Source organism: Nyctibius grandis, chromosome 23, assembly GCF_013368605.1.
Source record: "Nyctibius grandis isolate bNycGra1 chromosome 23, bNycGra1.pri, whole genome shotgun sequence".
NCBI classification, from domain to species: Eukaryota; Metazoa; Chordata; class Aves; order Nyctibiiformes; family Nyctibiidae; genus Nyctibius; species Nyctibius grandis.
In genome coordinates, this window is record NC_090680.1 from 3,596,622 (window position 1) to 3,619,760 (window position 23,139).

The 23,139-nt window shown below is 52.4% G+C and overlaps 1 protein-coding gene across 2 annotated transcripts in view; it reads left to right on the forward strand.

Annotated features, from left to right (window-relative positions):
• The window catches only part of LSAMP (limbic system associated membrane protein), a 319,416-nt gene extending 296,821 nt beyond the window's left edge, over positions 1-22,595 (forward strand). For both annotated transcript variants that reach the window (XM_068417344.1, XM_068417345.1), the window contains exon 7: positions 15,122-22,595. In XM_068417344.1, the coding sequence (XP_068273445.1) occupies positions 15,122-15,216 (95 nt within the window). In that variant the 3' untranslated portion in view covers positions 15,217-22,595. The remainder of the gene's footprint in view (positions 1-15,121) is intronic.
• Positions 22,596-23,139: the final 544 nt, after the last annotated feature.

A 23,139-nucleotide genomic window follows, 5' to 3' on the forward strand; every position in this document is an offset into this window, starting at 1 on the left:
AGAGAGCAGCACACCCAAAACTGCCCACGGGGCATCAAGTGTGCCAGTCCTTGGGGGCCTGATCAGACAAAGTCCAGTCAAGGTCATCAACAGAGTGGCAAAAGATTTATAGCAATAGTGTGTTACTAATTGGAGGAAGGGGAGGGAAAAGGAGAACGAGCAATCCTATCTTTCTGCCAAAATGCGCACGGATCGGAGAATGACCCTGTGTGACCGTAGATTGTAGCTAGTATCCGTTTAGCTATAGCCCATGTAGCCTGTACTGTCACTAATGCCTTCAGCAGGTGGGTGGGAGCTGGGGGAAGGGAGAAGAGAGATGTTCATTTGGGTGTGATGACCAGAGTGGGAAACAGAGAGCATCTTTCTTTATAATACCCTCTCAGTCCTCTTCCCTCCCTGTGGAGGTCCTAGCTATGGAGAAGAGAGCTGATCTGTTGCAGTGGTCACCTCCACCCATCCCTGCTCCCCTTTTGCTTTCTCTAGTGCACGGCCCTGTCAGTCCTTGCGAGCAGGCAGCTCTCGTGTCAGCAGGGTCTGCTTGGCAAAAGGATGAACATCTGAATATTTTGAAGCTGAGGAGAGAAGCATGGGGCTACATCAGAGGCTACAGACTGTAAAGGGTTAACACATTATTGGCGTTTGCTGAGTAGGCAGTGGTGTGGGAGCAGTCCACAGAAACCAGCCCTCCCAGTACAGTGTGGCCAGCTAAAGAACCCATCCGTCTCTGGAGTCCTCTTCACCGAGGCCAGTGGGTGCTTTGTCAGCTGGGCTCCAAGGAGGGGTCGGTGAAAACGCAAACCTTTGCAGCCTTTGAAACAAACTAGTTGGCAAAGCTGGGGAAACCGTAGCATAAAAAGGCCAAAATAGCCCATCTTGTCCTACCATGATCCTGATACAGCAACTACAAGCAGAGAAAAATAATGGCCGTAGGGACCAAGCGCAGGAGGGCATGTTTGGAGCCATGGGCATGCCTGGTATTACCATAAATTCTCAGACATTCAGGGGCCATAGCTGAGCTGTACTCCTCACTCTGCAGTGATGTGTGCCTGACTACTTGGAGCATGCCTCTCTCTTTCCTGAAAGCTGGCTCAACCTTGGTCATTGGCACCTGATAATGCCCATGACCCTGGGCGGGAAGCACAACTCACAGCTCTCCTTGCTTCCCACTGGTGGTATCCAGCCAGATTTTCCAAAGAGGTCATTCTCCATTTGGTGAGTGCAGGAGGGGGTGGCTCTGCAGGGTGGATGCTCAGGCAGGCCAAGCTTCTCTTGCTGCTTGTGGTCAATGTCCATCCCTGCCAGGTCTGCAGGCACTGAGGGTTGGGACTGCACTGGGTGCCAAGCCTGCGGGGGTTTCAGGCCAAGGGAACAAGAAGGACAAGCCAGGGTGAAGGCAGAAGGCCAACATCATATTAATTGTTTCTTGCTATTTCCTAGATACCAGGCAAGGGGTGGGATTGTATCTTATTTTTACCATGAGGTTAAAAGTGAATAAAATCAAAGTCAGAGGTGAAGATGGTGTCTTCCAAAAGGGGTAGTTGCAATGTAGCTGTAAACAGCTTCTTAGGGAAAAGAGAAATGTCAAGAATTATTTCTACTACAGCTACCAGCATTGCTTGATGGATTTTTCTGGATGGCAACAGACAGTTTCTGTTTGCTGAGATTGCTTGGGAAAAAAAACAAAACAGTCTGCTTCTTCCCCAAAAAAAGCATAAAGAAAAAAGACCAGCTTGCTTAAAGAAAAAAGAGAGACACGGGGGGAAAGAGAGAGAAATAGCTTTATTGCTTGATCTGTTTCTGTACTTTTTGTTCATTAATTTTAATTTAGATTAATTTATTCCAAAATGAGTCCTGGGTTGCATATATTTGCATAACCCTCTCCAGTAGCAATGCTGTGGAGAATCCAGCGAGTGAAGAAGAGCAGCAGCGGAGGGTAGGGACTGAGACTGGACGTCCCAGAAAGTTATTCCTCCAAGCTGGGCCCTTGCAGTGGGACAGGGAAGGCATTTCAAGGTCTCTTTAGTCACAGGTGTGGCTTTGCATGCATGCAGAACAGCCCTGCAGAACAGAGGTCAGGGCACAGCAATCAGGTGGGAGAGCAGAGGTTGGATGAAACCAGTGGGGGAGAAAACACACAACTGCACTGCAGAGATTAGAAACAAACTCATGGAAGAGCAACTGCTGTGAAAAATCAGTTGTCCGGTAGGGACACAGATAGTGTCAGCGGTGTAGCACGGACAGAGCAGAGCTCGGGCAGGCTATAACCCTCCTGAGACAGATATCCTCAGCCCAGAGGATACTCACAGCCTGATACCATCTCTATGTTAGATGAGTTTCTGAAGCCATCAACTGAACCTTCCTCCTTAGAGATGATGAAGGCAACTTATACCCACTGCGCAGCAGGTGTACCTAAATCCTTGCTTTCCTTACTTCCCATGTTGAGCTGCCAGACGGGCTGACTGGGACCGAAGTGTGGAGGCAGCGAGGATGAGGATGAAGAACAGCCACTGTTGTCTTGATTTAATCCTTATGCACACACAAAAATTCCTCCCACCCCTGAGAGAAAATGACCAAAGACTAATTCCCACCTTCTTCCTCCTCCTCCCCCTTCCATTTCCAGTGTAAACCACTCAAGAATTTGCCTAACAAATTGGCCTCCCCTCTGGTTATTGTCCCAAGTGAACAGTCTCTCCATTCACTAACCCATGACGGTAAGTCGGTTTGGGAAGCGGCAGGTTTATCTTCCCGGCTCAGGCACTGCACCGGGACGCTTGTGAACGGGTTGCCATTCAGTGTCTGCTCTGCTGTTGATAAAGCACATTACACATGGCTGGGCTTGCATGATTAATACAGCTGTCTAAGCGCTCTGTCTAAAAACAAAAACAACCAGGAGAAGGGAGGTGTGGGATTTGGGAGGGAGGGGGTGCACAGGGAAAAAGCCAACCGTTCCAAAGAAATTAGGCTTTGCAGAAAAAGCAGAGCGCTCCTGGAAGGCCTTCCTTCCTGTGGGCGAGCAGGTCTGTCAGCAGAGCTCACCTGCAAAAGGGAGAGGCAAGGCGAGCAAAGGAGAGGTGTGCTTGGCCCTTCCCCACCACCTGCATGTCCCCCTGCGACCTGGGGAATGAGTGCATGGACAGGAGCAAGGCCATGGAGAAGGATGTGCTATAACTAGCATAGCTTCCGTGAGGTCTGGCCAGGCAGCCTCTGCGGTAGGTGTTACAGATGTACGTGCTCACTGATAGACGAGTGCACTCCTGAGCCAGGTCACCTTACACACCGTACGTGCACACCCCACAGTCACTGAGCCGTTTCCAGGCACCCTAGAACATCTGAAGGATGAACTGAAGTGGCTGCAGGCATCTTTTCCATTGCCCCAGCTCATCCAGCTGAAGGCCAGCTCAGCTGCCTGTGTAAGCTCTAGTAACTTTCCCTTTTGAATTACTGGTCTGGGAATGGGCTGTGGGAAGCCACTGTGGTTTTCTGCTCCAGCTTTCCCCATGCCTGGGCCAGGCATTAAAGCCACGCTTGCACTGTTAGGGCATTAAGGTGACCAGGAGTCTCATAGTGGAATTGCACACACATACACACATCCGTACTTGGATGAGAACTACAGGGGACACAAAGTGCACCAGTCTGTGGGCCCAGCTTGAGTCCCGTAACATCTCTAATTCAATGAAATGCCGAGAGAAGCACACAGGCTTGTTTATAGTGTTCCCGTGATACAGGTCCCATACTTCTCGCTGTTCACAAGCAGCCCTTGATGAAGGCTAGCTGAAACCTCCTCCTAGCTTGTTTGACTCCTGGGCAAGGAGGGATGAGGACATGGGTTGGTTTCCGCTAAGCTCACTGCAAGGGAGTCACCAGAGAGAAGTGCTGGCCCTAAGAAGACCTCAAGGACAGGTGGGGGAGGGCACCGTGCTGCAGGTACTAGAGGAGAAGGATAGGAAGGGCAGAGGCAGTGGTATGACTGGATTTCAGTATTGGAGCAACCTCGAGCATGCTGGTCATGCTCGACCCCAATTCAGTTCTCTTGCTGCTCCAGTCTCCTTTCCAGTCACCCCTCAGTGTGTCCCTCCCTCCTCATTTCTGCTCACAGCCACTCAGATCTTTCTCATGCCAAATATCCAGCAAAGGCTTGTGGAAAACCATAGCAGGGATGAAGTGGGTAAACAGACAGACATAAAGCTGATGAAAATATTAATTTTTCAAGAGGTTCCAGAGCCTCCGATTTGCAAACCTGCTTCCTTGGGCTGTATGTGCTCTGGGTGCGGGGGGGGCTATGCTGTTTGTTTCCTATTGAGACATCAGACTCTCTGCTGGTGTCACCTTTGGTCTGCTGTGCTTGAGAGGTGAGCAGGCGAGGGACTGCTGTATCCTAGGAAAGTGAGAAGCAGAAAAAGCTCAGATCTGGCCTGTGATGGACTCTGAAAAAGTTTGTGCTATGTATTTTTTGGATGTTTTGCTTGTAGGATGAGAATCTTCAATGAATGGGTTGAAGACAAAGCAGTTTTAAGTAATTTTGTATTAGTAGTTTGCCAAGTGTGTTTTAAAAAAAAAATCTCCTCCAGCTGCTAGGGGAATGGAAAGGGTGGGAGAACTATTTTTCATCTGTGAGAAAGCCTTGGAACTTTTTAATATCTACAGGACAGATCTGGTGATGAAAGATCTGTGTAACCTTGCAACATAGGTGGTCTTCTAGCCACCGCAAGCCTCACTGGTCAGGATAACAGTTCAGTTCTAGACTAGGAGTACAGTAAACCAGCTCCAGGATAAATGGCGTAAGCAGCCAGCTCTTGAACACCACGACCTTCTCAGAAAGACATTGAGAAATACAATTTCAGGGATATTCTTTAGACCTCAGGGAAGGATGGGTGCACTGCATTACAGAATGAATCTTCAATAAGACAGGAGGCATGATAGATGAGTACTTAGTACACCATGAATGAGCTCCAAAACATGGGGAAGAACTGTTCAGTGCTAAAAAAGCATGAGCAAATTCTGAAATACATTAAATGGTGTGCTAAGATTGATAGACACCAGAGACATTTCCTTAATCTTGTTGAAGAGTTGCTGGAGGGCATCCTCCCTAGTTTACACAGTGGTACTTCCACCTCTAGAAAAGCCAGCCTATTGCCACTGCAGTCACAGTCATGCTTTAATTACAGGAGCAGAGCTGGTGGTGAGAATGGGGTACAAGCAGGTAACGAACAAAATAGTTTCAACATTAAGAACAGGGAGTGAAAAATCATGTCTTCTTCTCAAAGGGGAGGGGGGGACACAGGAAAGTGGTAAGAAAAAAAAGCCCCAAATGAACCTTAGTAAGTAGAAGCTGCTAATCCCTAAAGCCTCAGAGTAGAGTGCAAAGCCCTGGAAGAAAGAAATTAATAACTTTCAAAGTATGACCTTGAAAATGGAATTAACAGTATTCCTCTCTTTTAAGCCTTCATGACAATAAAGATTTCATCTTCTGAAGCCCTGGCAAGAGAGTCAACAGACTAGAAAAATTACTTCCTGCAGAGGAGCTGGCAAGTGTAAAACCTAAGACCCCTCCAGGCCCCAGGGAGTGAGATGACAGAGAAACCTGTATGGTGCACATCCCCTTTCCCTTTCACCTTCTCCTTTAGAGTTTTTTTTTCATTCCTTCCTCATTTTTGGTCCTCTTCTTTGCTCAAGAAGCAGGACTCCAGCCTTCACTGCAAGTAGAATCAGCCTGTGAAAAGCATGGAGCCCAGAGCTGCTCAGGGTGGAAAGCACGTGGAAAAACAGCAGGCCAGCTCTACTTGGTTTGCCAACACTCCTTCCTTCCCATCAAAGACAAGTCCTCCTAGCCTGTCCCATACCTCCTCTTGGCCTCACTTCCATTTAGAAACTCATGGGGGCTGATCATCCAGGTTTTACCTTGCATTCTTTGACAGGATCCCAAGGGCAGATTCCCCAAAGCAAATAAGGAGCCTATAGCCCTCTGATGCCCTTTGAAACTTCTCTGTGGGCTCTCCTCCATCAGTACCACAGATATTTCAAGCCCTGGAGTCTTGTTAATGTAAATAAGAGAAAAACTGGCACCCTCTGTCTCTTTCCTTATCTCCATTTTGGTTTACTCAGATGACGTGATCCAGGACCCAGCAGAATATTCTAGACTGGCGAATGTGGGTGTGAAACGTGTAGATGGGTGGGTGATTTTTTCCCTCTGGGTATGGACCAGAAATACATCTGCTTTCTGCTTGCATCTCAGATGACCCTTTTTAAAGGTCTGTGTTGGGAATCTTGAAAGGCATAGGTTCAATTTCTGCTGGCGGCGATCATGTTGCTCACAGCATTTGGAGGCTTGTCTCTGTGCCACCAGGAGGACTTGTGGGTTTGCTTACAAGTCTGACCTAGTTTGCCTGTTCTGCAAGGGTTACATGGCATGCCACAGCCTCTATCCCCCTCTCTTATGGACCCCTTCAGGGGTGCTGTGGGTGTTGCAAAAGGGAGCTGGAGGGAGTGAGGGGAGAGAAGGGGGAGTATCTGTGTGGAGGAAGTGGAAACGGCATGAGGTTCAACAAGAACACTTCGGCAACAACAACCCCATGCAGCGCTACAGGCTGGGGGAAGAGTGGTTAGAGAGCGGCCCGGCAGAAAGAGACCTGGGGGTGCTAAACATGAGCCAGCAGTGTGCCCAGGTGGCCAAGAAGGCTAATGGGATCCTGGCCTCTGTTAAGAAGAGTGTAGCCTGCCAGTCTATGGAAGTGATCGTCCCTCTGTACTTGGCACTGGTGAGGCCACACCTTGAATCCTGTGTCCAGTTCTGGGCCCCGCACTTCAAGAAAGATGTTGAGGTGTTGGAGCGAGTCCAGAGGAGGGCGACCAAGCTGGTGAAGGGTCTGGAGGGTCTGACCTGCGAGGAACGGCTGAGGGAGCTGGGGGTGTTTAGCCTGGAGAAGAGGAGGCTCAGAGGTGACCTTATTGCAGTCTACAACTACCTGAAGGGAGGTTGTAGTGGAGTGGGAGTCGGCATCTTCTCTCAGGCAGCTAGCAATAGGACAAGAGGACACAGCCTCAAGCTTCGCCAGGGGAGGTTCAGGTTGGACATTAGGAAGCATTTCTTTTCAGAAAGGGTCATTAGCCATTGGAAGGCGCTGCCCAGGGAGGTGGTGGAGTCACCATCCCTGGAGGTGTTTAAGAAAAGACTGGACATGGCACTTAGTGCCATGGTCTAGTTGACAGGGTGGTGTCAGGGCAATGGTTGGACTCGATGATCCCAGAGGGCTCTTCCAACCTGAGTGATTCTGTGATTCTGTGAAAGGGATAGACACTTTACCAGCGGTCCCTGCAACCTCTGCTTCTTGCTGCTGTAGTGGGTAGATGTCTTGCTTTTGATGGGGGGACCAACCAGCAGGTCAGATCTGCCCCCCCCCCCCCCCCCCCCCAAGCCGTTTTACCACGTATACCGCTGCACAGGGGTTGTGGAGGGACGCAGAGCGATGGGATCGGGTCCCGTGTCACAGGAGCGTGGCCATGTTGGGCCGCCTCAGGCAGGAGCGGCTCGGAGGGCGCGGGGCCGGCACCCTGCTCTCAGCGCGGCCCCGCGGGGGCTACGCGGTGCGGGACCCCGGGGGTTCCCCGCAGGGGTGCGCTGACCCCGGGTGCCGCTGCCCGCCCGCGCTGTCCCCAGCCCGGGCCTGCGGCGCCGGGCCGGGGAGCGCCCGGGCGCGTGTTGTCGCGGCCCTCGGCTGCCACCTCGCGGGCACGAAGCCGTTTGGCGTCAGCGGCGGCTCCCCCGGCCCGGCCCGGGTTTGCGGCCCAGCGAGGCGGGAGGGAACGGCCGCGAAGGCCCCGGCCCGGCGGCGGGGATGGACAGCAGAGCCTGCGGGGGGGGGGGGTGCGCCAAACAGGGAGTTTGCGCTGGGCACCCGGGGCCGAGCGCTGTAGGCTGCGTGGCACAGAGGCCACAGCACCCCTTAACGCACTGCTTGTGTCCCCGCTCGTACCTGTGTGCTGGCATTTGAGCTTCACCTGGCACCACATCCACGCCTAAACAGCTCTGTAGGAATCCTGCTTTTTCTCCTGTGGTGCTGACCCGGGCTGGTACTGGCTGCTTGCCTTTGCATTCCTGGTACTAACTCACGCTGCAGCCCCCAACCCCAAATGGGCACTAAAGGCTTTGAGGGGCCAATGCCAGCCATGAGGCAGGGCATATACAGGGCTACCGAGAAGCCTTCTGGCTTTGACCACTGCTGCCGAGGCTGTGGGTTGCAGTGCCTTGTAGCACTATAAATTCAAGACGAAGTCAGGGAGAAAAAGGGCCATTTTATTCATCCCACAAAGGTCAGACCTCAGAAGTCTGCTCCCCTCTCGGTGATTTCTGCAGCTAGCCTCATCTCTGGAGATTAAGCCTGTACCCCGGAGGATGCACCACTGGAGTCTCAGTTGCTTAGGCTTTGGGGGGCATCATACCAAGTCTCCTCACAACTAAACTGTGCTCCCTTCAGCCACCTGGGTAGCATCCACCAAGGGCTCGGTAATAGCTGTGCCCCATGTTTGGTGGGGAGAGTCGCAGCTCTGCAATTCAGGACTTGAGCATTCAGTGGCCACCGATCTCTTGACACTGGGTAGCTTCTTTCTTAACAGTTTCCCTGACAAAAAGCTCATCTCTCTCTTTCCTAGGAAAATCTGAACACATGCCAACTAATTCTTCCCATACTGCGGAGTTTCCTTAGCCTGGCTCTCCTGTAGTCAGCAGAGGAGACTGCAGAGCAAGGAGTGACTGAGACAGTTTTAATCTAGCCAGTTCGTGTGGCAATTAGTAATGGGCAGTGTGCCAGGCCTTCTGTTAATGCCAAGGTCCTAAAGTCACAGGAGAAAGTAACACCCAAATTTAATGTGTGTCCATAATACCACTGCTGGCAGCTGACTGCCACTGTGCTCCTTAAAAGTTGAGGGAGGTTGTGTATATGGAAGCCTTCAGGCAGTCCAGAAGTGACTGGACAAGTTCATGGAAGAAAAAAATGAACCTGTCAAGGAGTGCAGCTTCTGCTGGCTCAGGATGACTCTGAAGCACCCAAGGCAGGCCAGTATGATGCCATGTTGGACATGTGCTCCCAGCTGGGCCCCGCCCAGCACCTGCAGGGGACAGGACTGAAGGTTAGACAGGACCCTTGGACTGACCCAGTAGAGCTGGTCTTTTCTTGTGGTATGCTCTTCCTGGAGGCAGGCTGGTTTTGAGGAAGAGAGCAGTTATCTTGCTGTGGTTTGCTGTGAACGTAAGCAGCACCCTGCTTTTCCCCTCTCGCTCCACCATCTCACCCAAACCCCATCACCCTTCTTGCCATCTCTTTTTCCTACACCCTTCACAGGAGTAGGAGCAGTTCATGAGCCATCACACACACACACAAAAGGAAAAAAAACAAACACCGTTACAGCTATAGCATTCAGCTGGCCTACGTACCCATTCTACAGTGAAACCTGGGCTAGCCTGACTTGCAGCCTCCCAGAGAGGAACAAGTGTAACAAGCCCAGCTGTGCTGTGCCAGTTGTATGGGGGGGAGGCCTAAAACCTGTGAAGGGCCAAAGCATTGACCCGCTGAGGTGGTGCCAGGAAAGTCATTCAAGATGTGTGAGTCTGTGGGGGACCCCCTCCCCAAGGCTGTTGAAGACAGATAGTTTTGTGTAGCTATTTACCTTTTTCTGAAAGACCAAATCTCTGCACTGTTGCAAGGCTCTTAAACAAAGCATCAGAGCAAAAAAAATATTCCAAGGGCCAGTCACTGGCTTGCTTTCTTTATGATTAAAATAAACATTTATTTTTTTTTTTTTTTCTCCTCAAGCCTTGCTCTCAGACACAGCAGAAGTATTTTGGCCGGGGAGACCAGCTTGCAGGGCAGATTCCCAGAGCACAGGCTCAAGGTCACGAAAGTGGGAGACCGCAGGGGAAGTGCCCCTTGTTTGCTGAAGCCCCTGTGCCCGCTGAAAGGGTCCCTGCTTGGCTTCTAGCCCCTGGGAGCGTGGGCTTTGCTCGGCGCGGGGGTGGCCGAAGCCGGGCGCGGTCACCCGGGTCTGTGCCCAGGCCAAGCCGGGGGGGTGGGGGTGCAGCCGGGTCGCACAGGGGTTTCCTGGGGCTCTCGCTGGGTCTCCCCGGGACGCGGCTCGGCGGGGCGGCGGCCGCCAGGGGGCGGTGGAGACCGCGGCGTCGCGGGCTGCTGCTGCGGCTGGAGGCGGGGGGGGGGGGGTGTGGTGCGGGCGTGGGGTGCGGGGGGTGTCTGTGGGGCGGGGGGGTGCGGGGTCTGTGTGGTGCGGGGGGTGCTGGGGGTGTCTGTGGTGTGGGAGGTGCTGGGGGTTGTCTGTGGTGCGGGGGGGTGCTGGGAGGGGTGTGGTGCGGGGGGTGCTGGGGGTATCTGTGGTGCGGGGGGGGGGGTGTTTGTGGTGCGGGAGGGTGCGGAGGGTGTGTGTCGTGCCGGGGGGCGCGGGAGGGGGTGTCTGTGGTGCGGGGGGGGGGTGTGGGATGTCCGTGCCCGTGGGGAGCTGCGGGGGGTGTCCCTGCCTACGAGTCCCTGTGGTGCGGGGGGGTGCGGGGGGTGTCTGTGGTGCGGGGGGTGTCTGTGGTGAGAGGGGGTGTGTGGGGTGTCTGTGCCTGTGGGGAGCTGCGGGCGGTGTCCCTGCCTACGAGTCCCTGTGGTGCGGGGGGGGGCTGGCCGTGGCCGGGGGGGGGCAGGGGGGTGTTTGCATGTGTGTCGCCTGTGCGTGCACACATGTGCGTGTGTGTGCAGGGTGTGCGGAGGCGCGTGCTCACGTGTACAGGTGCCTATACCCACCCGTGCGGCTGGGTGGGTGTGCTGGCGGGGGAGCGTGCAGGTGTGGGGTGCGGGTGTGGACGCGCACACGTGTGTGTTTGGCAGCAGGCACGTTACAAACACAGCGGGCCGGCGCGCTCCGCCCGGCGTGGACGTTCACCTGTGGGCATGTGGGTGCCTCGGCGCCGGCGCCAGCGGGGCACACGGGCCGCAGCAGCACGTGTACACACACCCCCCACCATCAGTCATCGTGCAAACGCAGCGTGGCGACACCGAGGTGTGGCTAGGAAAGAAGACTGCAAGTCTAGAATGAATTGAAAAGATACTATTTCCTGCACAAATTATCCATCAAAGATGAATATTTTATTTTCTTCTAACATTTCCTACCCTTTTTTTTAAAGTTTGAGCAATTAGACCCCTCCTCAAAGCCTAAATTCTCAAAGTTTTCAAGACTTTATTTTGTGATTGAACTCTAACCTTTCCACATTTTTACAATGCATTTGACAGTAATTGTAGCACACATGGTGTGTGCTTTAGCCAGCTCTGCTGTAAGACACAGAGATTACGTGCAGCCCCCAGGATTACGTGCAGGGGCTGCAGCAGCTTTGAACCGCACTGGGTCCCAGGCCTCCCAGTGAGCTTAACACGCTGCCTGGCACCCACACAGCTGCTCATGGCCCCTTGGTGCGAACAGCTGCTGGTATTAGCATGTGGTGGTGTGCAGAAGAAGATCAGGACCGCATGTGGAGAGGCTTCTGCGGCCAGCCCTGCCACCTCGCTGGCACACGCAGGGAGCTTAGTGGGGAAACACGAGGACATATAACTCGCACCATTTTTCAGCCGCGGAGGTGGGAGTCTTGGCTTGTCAGATATCCTCAAGCTTACACACACAAGCTCAAGCAGAACAGAAGCTGGTGTGACCCTCTCCCAAGTCCTTCACCACACCATACCTTGCGTGTCCTTCCTTAGACCTAGGCATTGCAGAAGCTCATCTTTACCACACCATACCATACCTCTATTCCCCACCAAGCACACAAATCCCAACCCATGCACTTATACATATCAGTGCAGCAGTACCCAGCCAAGGCCAAACATGCCTCTGCCGTGCTAGGTGTGCATTGCTTGCCTCCATAGGTACGTACACCTTTGCTCTGGTTGCATGTGCACCCTAGAAAAGTGGCGAGGAGGGGGATGGTTGCCACGTATGTATGTGTTACATGAATGTCCAGGTACGTGTTAGACAAATAGTATTTTAGCCAAATAGTAAAAATGTGATGGCTGAAGACTTTTTGTGGGCAACACACCCTGCCTGGTGTGTTCTTGATTATTTGCTGGGCCAGAGGAGTTATGTTCTGGGACTGCTTCACTGGCAATATGGGATACAAATGGTCCCAATCAGCCTCCCTCCAGTTATTTGACCATGAAAGTTGCTTTCTCTGAAACACAGGTCACATACGTGTAGTAGCTGTACTTAAACTTGTTCCTGAGCTCAGAGAGGGAAATAAGTTCCTATCACCCAAACAAGGAGTGAAAAAGCAGTGTTGTAGGATTTGTGTGACAAGCCACAAAAGACGAGCAGGGACTAGCTGGAAAAAGAATCCATAGATGGAATATAAATTTTCCACACAATTCAGCACATACTTACTTAATAATGAAAGAATAGAATTGGGGCACAAACAGCTGATCTAGTAAGTGATGGGCTACATTAGGAAGAAATCACACAAATGGAAATGGTACAGAATTTCAGGGCCTCTGGGGACATCCTTGGATTTGCTGCCTTTTAGTCACCCACTAGAGTTTAATAGTGGCACCCGTGCTTCACCCGGCAGAGGGGGGCTCTTCGCCTGGTAAACTCTCCAGGTTGTGAGAGGGGGCAATGGCACTTCGCTCCTGTGGGGCTCTCCAGAACAGGGCCTTTTTTTTTTTGGCTCCCCCTGCCATTAGAAATAGCTCTTCTTGGGAGTAAGCATGTCTGCTTTCTTCCCCAGCAGGATCAGTCCCAACATTGTTCTCCTTCTATGGCAAAGTGACCCGCTTAGTAGATGAGGGCAGGGCTGTGGATGTAGTCTATCTAGACTTCAGTAAGGCATTCGACACTGTCTCCCACAGCATCCTCCTAGACAAACTGGCTGCCCAGGGCTTGGATGGGTGGACTCTTCGATGGGTTAAAAACTGGCTGGATGGCCGAGCCCAGAGAGTGATGGTGAATGGGGCAAAGTCCAACTGGCGGCCGGTCACTAGTGGTGTTCCCCAGGGCTCAGTTCTGGGGCTGGTGCTGTTCAATATCTTTATAGATGATCTAGACGTAGGGATTGAGTGCACCCTCAGCAAATTTGCAGATGACACCAAGCTGGGTGGGAGTGTCGATCTGCTGGAGGGTAGGAAGGCCCTACAGAGGGATCTGGACAGGTTGGATAGATGGGCTGAGACCAACGGCATGAGGTTCAACAAGAACAAGTGCCGGGTCTTACACTTGGGCCACAACAACCCCATGTAGCGCTACAGGCTGGGGGAAGAGTGGTTAGAGAGCGGCCCGGCAGAAAGAGACCAGGGGGTGCTGATCGACAGCCGTCTAAACATAAGCCAGCAGTGTGCCCAGGTGGCCAAGAAGGCCAATGGCATCCTGGCCTCTATTAGGAATAGTGTAGCCAGCCGGTCTGGGGAAGTGATCGTCCCTCTGTACTCAGCACTGGTGAGGCCGCCCCTTGAATCCTGTGTCCAGTTGTGGGCCCCGCACTGCAAGAAAGATGTTGAGGTGCTGGAGTGAGTCCAGAGGAGGGCAACCAAGCTGGTGAAGGGTCTGGAGGGTCTGACCTACGAGGAACGGCTGAGGGAGCTGGGGTTGTTTAGCCTGGAGAAGAGGAGGCTCTGAGGTGACCTTATTGCAGTCTACAACTACCTGAAGGGAGGTTGGAGTGAAGTGGGAGTCGGCCTCTTCTCCCGGGCAACTAGCGATAGGACAAGAGGACACAGCCTCAAGCTTCACCAGGGGAGGTTCAGGTTGGACATTAGGAAGAATTTCTTCTCAGAAAGGGTTATTAGACATTGGAAGGGGCTGCCCAGGGAGGTGGTGGAGTCACCATCTCTGGATGTGTTTAAGAAAAGCCTGGACATGGCACTTAGTGGCATGGTGTAGTTGCCATGGTGGTGTCAGGGCAACGGTTGGACTCGATGATCCCAGAGGTCTCTTCCAACCTGGTTGATTCTGTGTTTCTGTGATATGGACTCATCTCCATCTCCACACTTCAACATCTTCCTGCACCTCTTCTGTGTAAAACACTGCATATACATACACATGCGTGTATAAGTGTATGTGTACACATACATATGCATACACATATACATGTACCTATACATACATGTGTACCTGTACATACATGTAAGTGTACATATACGCGTACACCTATGTGTACACACACATGATGAGCATGCATTTACAAAACCATAGCCATGTGCACCTCCCTGCCCCCTTATAAAGAAAAGGCTGCCAAGGCTTGGTATTGCAGGGTAAATTTAAAAGAGCATTGCTGCCTTTAAAGCCATCCAGCAAAGGGAACCCATAAATGAGAGGATGAATGAGAAGATGTCAGGAGTGTTAGCGCTTAATATTCCTGGAGCGAGGCTGCGTTATTTGTTGCTGCGGCAGAGCGCTCCTCCCTGCCCCCTCTGACAGGCCCCGTGCACACACGCACACACGCCTGCAGGTTCCTTTCCCACCCTTATGAACAATCAACCTCCCTGGCACACCCTGCACCCTCACAGGTGTCGTGCCACAGGGCCATAAACACAACAGCGAAGCCTTCCTCCGCCCTGATTAAGAAATAAATAATTGCGGGGCAGCCCCTGGGAGGGGAGGCGTCCGCTGCTCGGGCCCATGTTTTATTGATCGGACCGCTGTGATGGATCAGCCCCCGCGGAGCCCGTGTCTGGCTGCAGCCAGGCGCTGGCCACCGTGCAGAATTACAACGAGCCCCTGGGAAGGTGGGGGAGCGGGGAGGTGGGGGCTGGTGGCCCGGGTGTGAGCCGTGCCCCCGCGCCAGGCGGCCTGCAACTCCCAGCCGGAGGCACGGCCAGGGATGGGATGGGGTCAGCGGCCAGGGCTGAGCCTTCCCGCTTGCTGCAGGCCCTGTTTCTCCAGCCTGGGTGTTGCTTAGGCAGAACCTCGTGCCATCGGAGCGTTGGGCGGCAGGGGAGGATGCCGAGGAGCTGGTGGGCAGGAGCCTGCAGCTGGGCTGGACGGAGGCTCCCCTAGGCGGGCAGGCGGCTGTGCCCTGTGTGTTCCTCTGCTCTCCCCGCCTTGCCCAGCCGCATGTAACGTTGTCCTCTTTTCTCTCCCTTCTCGCACCCTGCAGGACCCGGCACGAGAGTAGACAACGGCTCCATGAGTCTGGCCGTCCCACTGTGGCTGCTGGCAGCGTCCCTGCTCTGCCTACTCAGCAAATGTTAATACAAATCAGAATTAAAAATAATAATAATAATAATAATAATAATTAAAAAAAACCACGACGACAACAACAACAACACACAAAACAAAACGCGTTATACAGGAGACAGAGCGAAGAGAGGGGAGAGAGAAAAAAGAGGGGGGGAGAGAGGACTGTTTCTTTCACAACTTTTGTGTGTTCAGGAGTGAAGAGGGGGGAGAGGAAAAATTACAGCAAAGAAGACTCAGCAACATTTAATCCGAAACCTGACAAGCCGGCTGTCAAGTCACTGACCGTCTAGGAGGCAACACGAAGTGAGGGAGAGAACGGGGCACCAGCAAGGATCGTGTCGCCGGAGGATGCTGCAATGTAAACAATCCAACAAAACCCGCGAAGCCAATTGAACAGAAGATCCCTTTTCTTTTCTCTCCTCCTTCCTCTTTTCCATACTCCCTCACCTTCCTTCCTTCCTCCTCTTTCTTTCTTTTGCAGAAAGAGGTCTTTGCTTCAGTGTCTATAGCCACTTAACTTTTTGGATGCCCTGGGTCATTTTTGTGAGCTGATGCTCAGCCAGTTCATACTTTTGAAAACAAAAAAAAAAAGCAAAAAAAAAAAAGCCACAAACCAGAGCAAGTCACCTGAAGCTCTCTGCACACTGGTGTCCTGTGAAGAACCCCCTCCTCTCTTCACTTCACCCTGCGCTCCTGTGCACCCAGCCCTCGCTGAACACCTTCTTTCCTGTCCCCTCCTTCATGCAACATCGCACTCACTGGCCTGAACTAAAGCTGTGTCAACTCTACTGAAAACATACATTTCTTTTTTTTTAATCCTCGTCCTCTCCCCCCTCAATTCGACCAGGTGTCTTTCTCTTTCTCCCGTGTATGCCTGTGTGCGTGTGTGCATGCGTGTATGTGTGGCTCTCGCTCCGTCTTCTCTCTCTTTCTCTTGCTCTCTCTAAGCATGCAAAAGGAACAGTCCATGTGTACATATGCTCATCCTGCTGTAGATAATGTCCTGCCTTGCAAGTGTGAGACAAGATGCTGAGAGATCACTCAGGCAGAGAAGAGGGGTGAGGGGAGAGGGGCGGCTGCAACACAGGTTCCCATGGTGTCCCCTCTCCGGCATCCTCACTGGCTTCCTGACTCCTGGCCACCTTGCTTGCAAGAGTCAGTCTGTACCCTTGTTTAGCCTTTTTTTTCTCTCCCATCTGCAACCTGTCTGGCTCTCAGCCTTCAAGTAACAGCATAGCAGCCCCTGCTACGCATGAGCGCTTGCACACGCGCATGGGGGTGTGCACACGTGTGCGTTTGTCCAGATAAGCAGAAGTAACCAGGACCGGCCTGCAGCACTGCGGGGTGCAGAGTGTGGCCACCCACTCCTCCTGGGGAGGGGAGGCTGGGCTGGTGGGGTGTGAGTGGTGAGACCTTGGACATCACTGAGCAGCCATTCCTGTAGGTATAGTGTGTGCGTAGGAACGGCGCCTCAATGTGAAAACCACGATCTGGTCATTCCTAACCATTTTGGTAGTCGTGCAAAAATAGAGCCAATGCCCTTTTTTTGTTGTTGTTCTTACTGTCCTACCTGTTATAAAAGGAAACGAATGCTATGTAAGGGTGAGAGTGTGTATGTGTGTGTGCACACACACGTGTGTGTATTGTACACCACTGCTCCTACAGAACTTACTTTGCAAATTCCACTTTTGAAACAAATAGGGTCAGCAAATGTCCAGGACCTGTGAATGTAAGAAGAAAAACAAATGTCAAAATCCTGGGCTAATAAAGAAGGAGCTTAAAGTGGTGCAGCAAAGAACTAGGCAGCACAATTCCCCTTGCTCTTTGCTTTTCTCATCTGTAGGGTGCTGGTCTTGCTGGAGAGGGCTGTCGCCTGCCATCACCCATCCCTTGGCAGAATCACATGCAGAGGTGCCAAAAGGAGATGCTCCTGAGTGAGCAGGAGAGAACAGGCTGTGAGAAACAGGGTTAAGAGAATTCTGTGTGGTGGCTGGAAATTGCCAAGCCAGCAACAGGTCTGCTGCAGGAGCCGGAGCGAGCTGTGGGAGAGGGGAAGCCAACAGTCGCACGCCCCAGCGGCTGCAGCGCGTGTGTGCGGGCAGGGGCAGTGGAGAGAGGACTCCTGTGATTCCTGGCCAGTCACGAGCCCTACACGAGCCCTAGCATCCACAGCATCAAAGATGATAAACCATAGGTTTTTATCAGGTAGCCACTTGTTTTTTTTTGGGGGGAGGGATGTCCAGGGAGGAGCTTGAGTTAGCTCACCCAAGTCGAGTGACCATCCCATGACAGTGCAGTGTTTTACATGTGCTTGGCACCACTGAGCTGTCAAGCACCAGCAAGCTTGCTGTTCTCTCTTTGCCTTGTGAACTGGTGCAGTAGCAGCGTGCTTGGAGGCCATGGCTCGAAGGCAAGGGCGAACCAGCTGGGGCTGGCAGCCCTGTGGTGTGCGGGAGGGGATACCCGCCGGGTGGTCCCCTGCCAGGAAGGAAGGTGGGAATTGCTGGTCTGTGAGCCGTCCCCATCACTGCACGGCCGGGGCACGCTCCGCCACGGCCTCTCCCTGGTGCTCAGCGCGGCGCTTGCACCTCGCACTGCGGCACAGCCGGCGCCTGCCTCCCCTCTGCTGAGCTCAGCTGTTTCGGGCAGCAGCAGCAGGCAATTAAGCAGGCAGTCAAAGGCTCCTCAGGCAGCCAGAAGGAGCGAGGAAATATTAGAGACATGAGAGGCTGAAGTTTGGGTGGTGGCAGACTTGCTATAGATCTGCTGTGGATTTGGATGGGGGTAAATTACACTCCCCCCTGCTCCTCCAGACCCCAAAGCCATTCCTGGGGGGTGTTTGTGCCTTGGTGCAAGAGGGGATAGCTGGGCAACTGGTGCTTGAAATCCTCCCAAGACATCCAGGGACAGCTCCCCCTTTCCGAGATAGGGCGGTTCTTTATGGGACTTGTGCATCTCCTCTGGGGACTGGCGTGCTGCAGCCCAGGAAAAAAATGCCCTGTGTCCCTCAGAGCATTCAGACACCCCAGTCCTCATGCCTAACCCTTAGGAAGGGGGTCTCGTTTTGTGTCTTAGTAATGACTCCACATTTCCTGCTGCAACAGGGCTCCTCATCCCCCTGGTACAGCCACGAGCTGATGCTGGTCCCAGAAGCTGGGGACCACCCTCTGCAGCACACTGGCATGGGGGAAAACACCGCATCACTGGCATTTCTCATTCTCGAGGCTGTACCTACACCTGGATTTTTTTTGTCTCAGGCTTATTGTGAGAAGGTGGGCAGCCTGCAGTGACTTGCTGTCACAGGCTGTTCCTAAGGGCTGGGTCAAGCCCATGATTTTTTTTAGGTTGATGCTTCTCTTTGATGTCAGCCTGGTTGCTATTGTAAGGTCTGTCCTGTGTGTCTTGTCCTCTGCATGTGTTTTTGTCACTGTGGGGTCACTCCTAGCACTGGGTTCACATACATTAGAGCCCTGTGATGTGGTGGTGGTCACAAGTCCCACCTCATTGTTTCACATTGTTTTTGGTTTGAGGGGATATTTTTTTAGATGTCAAGGCACAGGGGCTTACGGTTAAAGGGAAATATAACACTAAAAACAGGACACTCATTTTTTGAAGCCATCTGCCTATTAGCTAGAGGAAACAGCCACAACCCTGGTGCTGGGATCTGGTCTTGCCTGCAGGACCTGGATAGATCTGTGCCTCCGTAGCGTGGCTGGGAAACAGGGTTAAAGCCAGTTATTCGCAGACCTGTCTGAGAAAAACCACAAATACCAAGTATGCCTGTAATCTGCAGCAGTGCTGGGAGCCCCACTCCTGTCAACGTCCATTCCTAGCAGGGCTGGGGGAGTCGTGGGTAGGCTGGAGCTTGATTTATTCAGAGAAGCTAATACTGCGAGCTGCCATGTGCATCACGGGACGCTGTGAACATCCCCCTGTTTCTCCTGAACTCGAGCAGGGATTGCTCAAAGTATCTGTCAAGAGGAAAGCCCAGATGAACATAGGAAACACAGGCAAGGTCAAAAGATTTTCCCCGTTCTCTTTCTCCCGTCCACCCTTTGGCAGAGATGTTGCAAAGGGTTTTCTCATGTCTCAGGCCCTTTTCTCTGAAGCTGTTTCTCCTCCTCACCTCTACTCTGCGTTCATGTTGCTATCTTCCCCATCCCCTCCTGAAAAGCCGTGCTCTTGCTTCCTACTGCCTCTCAGGTGGTTGGGGACTGAGGGGGACGGGAGTTTGGAATGGGACACCAGTTCCTTGAGCTTGTCAGTGTAATTGTGTTTGATTGATGGAGATTTAACATTTAGTGTTATAAAAAGAAACAAACAAAATGGAAAAAAAAAAAGAGAAAAATGGTATTTCTTCTACTGGTTTGTAAATATTACAAGAGTTACATGAGATGTCTGGTAATGTCCAAGCAGAGGAACAAAGACTTAGATTTAATATATGGCCCCATACTTGCTAGCAGATTTCTAACCCTTTTCAGATGACCGAGAGGAGGGGTGAAGGCAAGTGTTTCTGAAAGGAGCTGGACAGGGGAGATGCAGCCACCCTGAGCCACATGAACTCCACGCATGACTGTAGCATGTTGCTTGGAGCGTGTGTCTGGTCAGATGGAAAACAAAGCAGATGCCTGTCTCTGAACGGCTGGGAAGGGCGATGTGGGACGCTCCAGCCGACACCTCTGTCTTGGCAGTCGTGTTCATTTTTGTTTGTTCACAGCCCCGCAGCTCGCGGGTGTGTTGCTCAGTGATGCACTCCCCCCCTCCCCGCTTCCAGCTTTCTTCACCAGTGAAGTTGTGTCGCCCCATGCTAGCACCAAGTGCATGTTAACGTGCCATTCATGAAGATTTCATTGGTGACATGCATTGTGTCGAGAGTTAGTCTTTGTCTGCACACCTTTCTCATGCCGCTGACTGTTCACCGCTTGGGCAGATCTGTCGTGTACTGCTGCTTGCCCCACTTTTGGTCAAAGTATATCCAAGCCCCACCAGCTCTTCTTAGCTCCAGGTGCATCCAGACCATGCCCCCAAGCCACCTGTCTGAGCAACCCATTTTGAAAGTCCAGGCTCACAGCATGGATGAAGTCACCATCAATAGCCACATGGTCTCCAGGCTGAGTGGAAGCTGCACATCCGGAAGGAATTTGGGGGAGCAACAGTGAGTCCTGATGATTCAAGAGCATTTGAGGAAGAGGATCTGGGAAGTTGGAGGAGCTACTCTAGTGTCCTTCACAGCCCCACCACCAAGTGATGTTTCAGCTCAATCTTTGTGCAGTGCTTTACCACTTCACCCCTCCCTGATGAGGAAATCGATGGGCACAGGGAAACAGCTCTTCTCCTCCCAACCCCTCTCACGCCTCTGCTCTTCTCCTCCAAGCACGCAACCCACAGCCCAAATCATCATGGTGCTTGATGTGGTGTAGCAACTGACACTGAGGATGGCTAACCAAGACAGTCCTACAGAGGAGATGCTAGGGGGGGTGAGCAGTTCTCTCTCTCTCTCTTTCTCTCTTCTCGTGGTGTGCAATCTTACTGCTTCTCTGACTCAAGTACACAAAACTACTTGAGTTAGGGATGCCGAGAGCAAACTGTCCCATGGAAAGAGCGGAACCTGAGGCAGGGAAGTGATAGAGAAACTGAATGGTAATTTCCAAGATGTGATGCCGGTGGAAAAGTACAGATGAGTGCTGTCCATCGTCCATGTGCAGAACTCCCGGGTTCACCAGTGAGGAGATCATGGCCTCTCAACACTAGTCTTAGACTGGCTTTATTTCCAGTGGGATGCCCAGAAGATTTTGGTTTTTAACTGCATGACTCCTGCTGACTAAGAGCTATGTCACACCATTAAAACCTCTTTCTCTTTTCCTTCTTGTAACTTGCTAGAACAATGTTCAGGCAGCTCCCACAGCCCTCCCAAATTTTCCTTGATGGTTGGCTCCCATTAGGGCAATATGTGGTGGTTGCTTGTTGATTCACTCACCATAACAGGAAAGCAGAAGTCAGCTTGGTGAGGATGTGTTGGTATGGTCCTGTATCTCTGTGGCTTGGGGTGATGTGTGTGAGGCAAGGAGACCAGCCAAGGCAGGTCTTGGGAAAGAGGAGCAGCTCTCCAAATTAGCCCAGACAGGTGGCAAGCAAAGAGTCCTTCACTTGTTGCAGGCTCAGGTTAGCTGGTGCTGCAGCGACTCAGCCTGCCCTGCACACCGTGTCGAAGTGCCCAGGGAGCAGAGGAGCAAGGGGCAGTGCAAGTCAGGAGGGTGTGCCTGCAGCACGGGTGGCAGGGCTGCCTGCATAGCAGGGCTTCTTGGGCAGCACGGCTGGGGAAGGGGCAGAGATCGCATCCAAGAAGGGCTGTTCCCAAACAGGGCAGGACCTTCCTTCCCTGCCTGTGCTCCCAGTGCATCAGGTGCTCGCCTCCTGGCTCCCCGGGGCATGCGCACCACGCTGCAGTGGGCCTCAGTGAGCGATGCAGTGTGAGACCGTTGTGGCTCCAGCCATGCCCCAGGAACAGGCGTGTGGGTGTTTCTGTACATAACATATGGGCCATGGATGGAGATGAGCAGCAAGACCACCTAGGAGCCAGCCAGTGAGGAGAGCCCCAAGTGGGGCTGTCCTTCTCCGAAATTAGGGCGTTTGCTCCCCATTTCAGCCACCCACAGGCACACATGCACACCCCTGTGACCTCTGCCTCACGTGCTGCAGTGGTCCTCATGGCTACCGTACAGGCACTCTCCTTCCCCACGCCCTCCATCGCACACGCAGCCAGACACGCGCTCCTCCGCTCGCTCCCGGCGATGGCTCTGCCCACACACCTCCTGAGGAGAAAGCACGCGTGTGCCTGCGCCCGCGTGTGTGGGAGCACACGTGTGTCCCAGGAAAGGGAGGAGGGGGCAAAGAGCAGGAACCTGCCTCCGCTGTGCCACCGCCACCTCCCAAAATCTTCCACCTTTCCCAGCTGGAGCCAAGTTTCATCCTCTAGACCTTGAGAATGAAGGCCAGTCCCTTCTTCTTGCTACACGGTGGGGTGGTTAGAACTCTCCTCATTAACAGTGTTATATACATATAAATATATATATATATCTATATCTTTATATATATTTTTCCCCAGCACTGTAGACATGAGCTGAACTTCTCTTTAACGAAACGAGAAAACAGCCATTTTATTTTTTGCCATTGGTTTGTTTTTGGAACTAGCTCTGTGAAAGAAAATTTTAAAAGCGCAAGTGTGTGTGTAAAAGAACCGATCAAAAAAAAAAAAACCCAAAACAACCCAATGAATGAACAAAACCCAGTGATGGAAAAACAAAGGAAGCTTTTTATTTTTTCTTTTCTCAATGTATTTAACTTCTGTTATCTCGTTTCTGTTTCTTTACATGTATGAATGCTCTGCTCTTCTGTGATCTTAAAAAAAATACAAAAAAAAAATACAAAAATTAAATAAACGTGAAAAGGAGGTAATGTTTCTTCATTTCCCCTCCCTTCCTTGCATACCCTGGCTTGTCTCCTCTCTGGTCATGTCTAGTGATGACCTCCCAGCCCAGCCAGGGGAACACGGGCCAGGCTGCCCCTTCCCTCACCTTCCTTGGCAGGGCAAGTTGGTACAGGGCTGCAAGCAGGGCAGGAGCAAGTGGCTTGGGGCTGAGGGTGCTGGGTCACCCCTAGCAGGCTGGCCCCTGTGTCTGGGGGTGAAGGGAGCAGGCTGGCTGTAAATAGGCATGAATTGGGGCTGCCACGAGGAGAGGAGGGGGGGCGAAGGCTGTCCACAGCAGGGTGGCATGGGCGAAACTGCAGTGCCCAGCCCTGAAGCCAGCGCTTGCCTTCAGCTCTTGCAAATAATCACATTTTATCAAATTAAAATAGCATAATTGTGTGTGTACAGGTACAGGTCGGGATCAGGGTTGCAGCCCCAGGAAGGGAAGAGCAAGGAGGTAGAAGGGA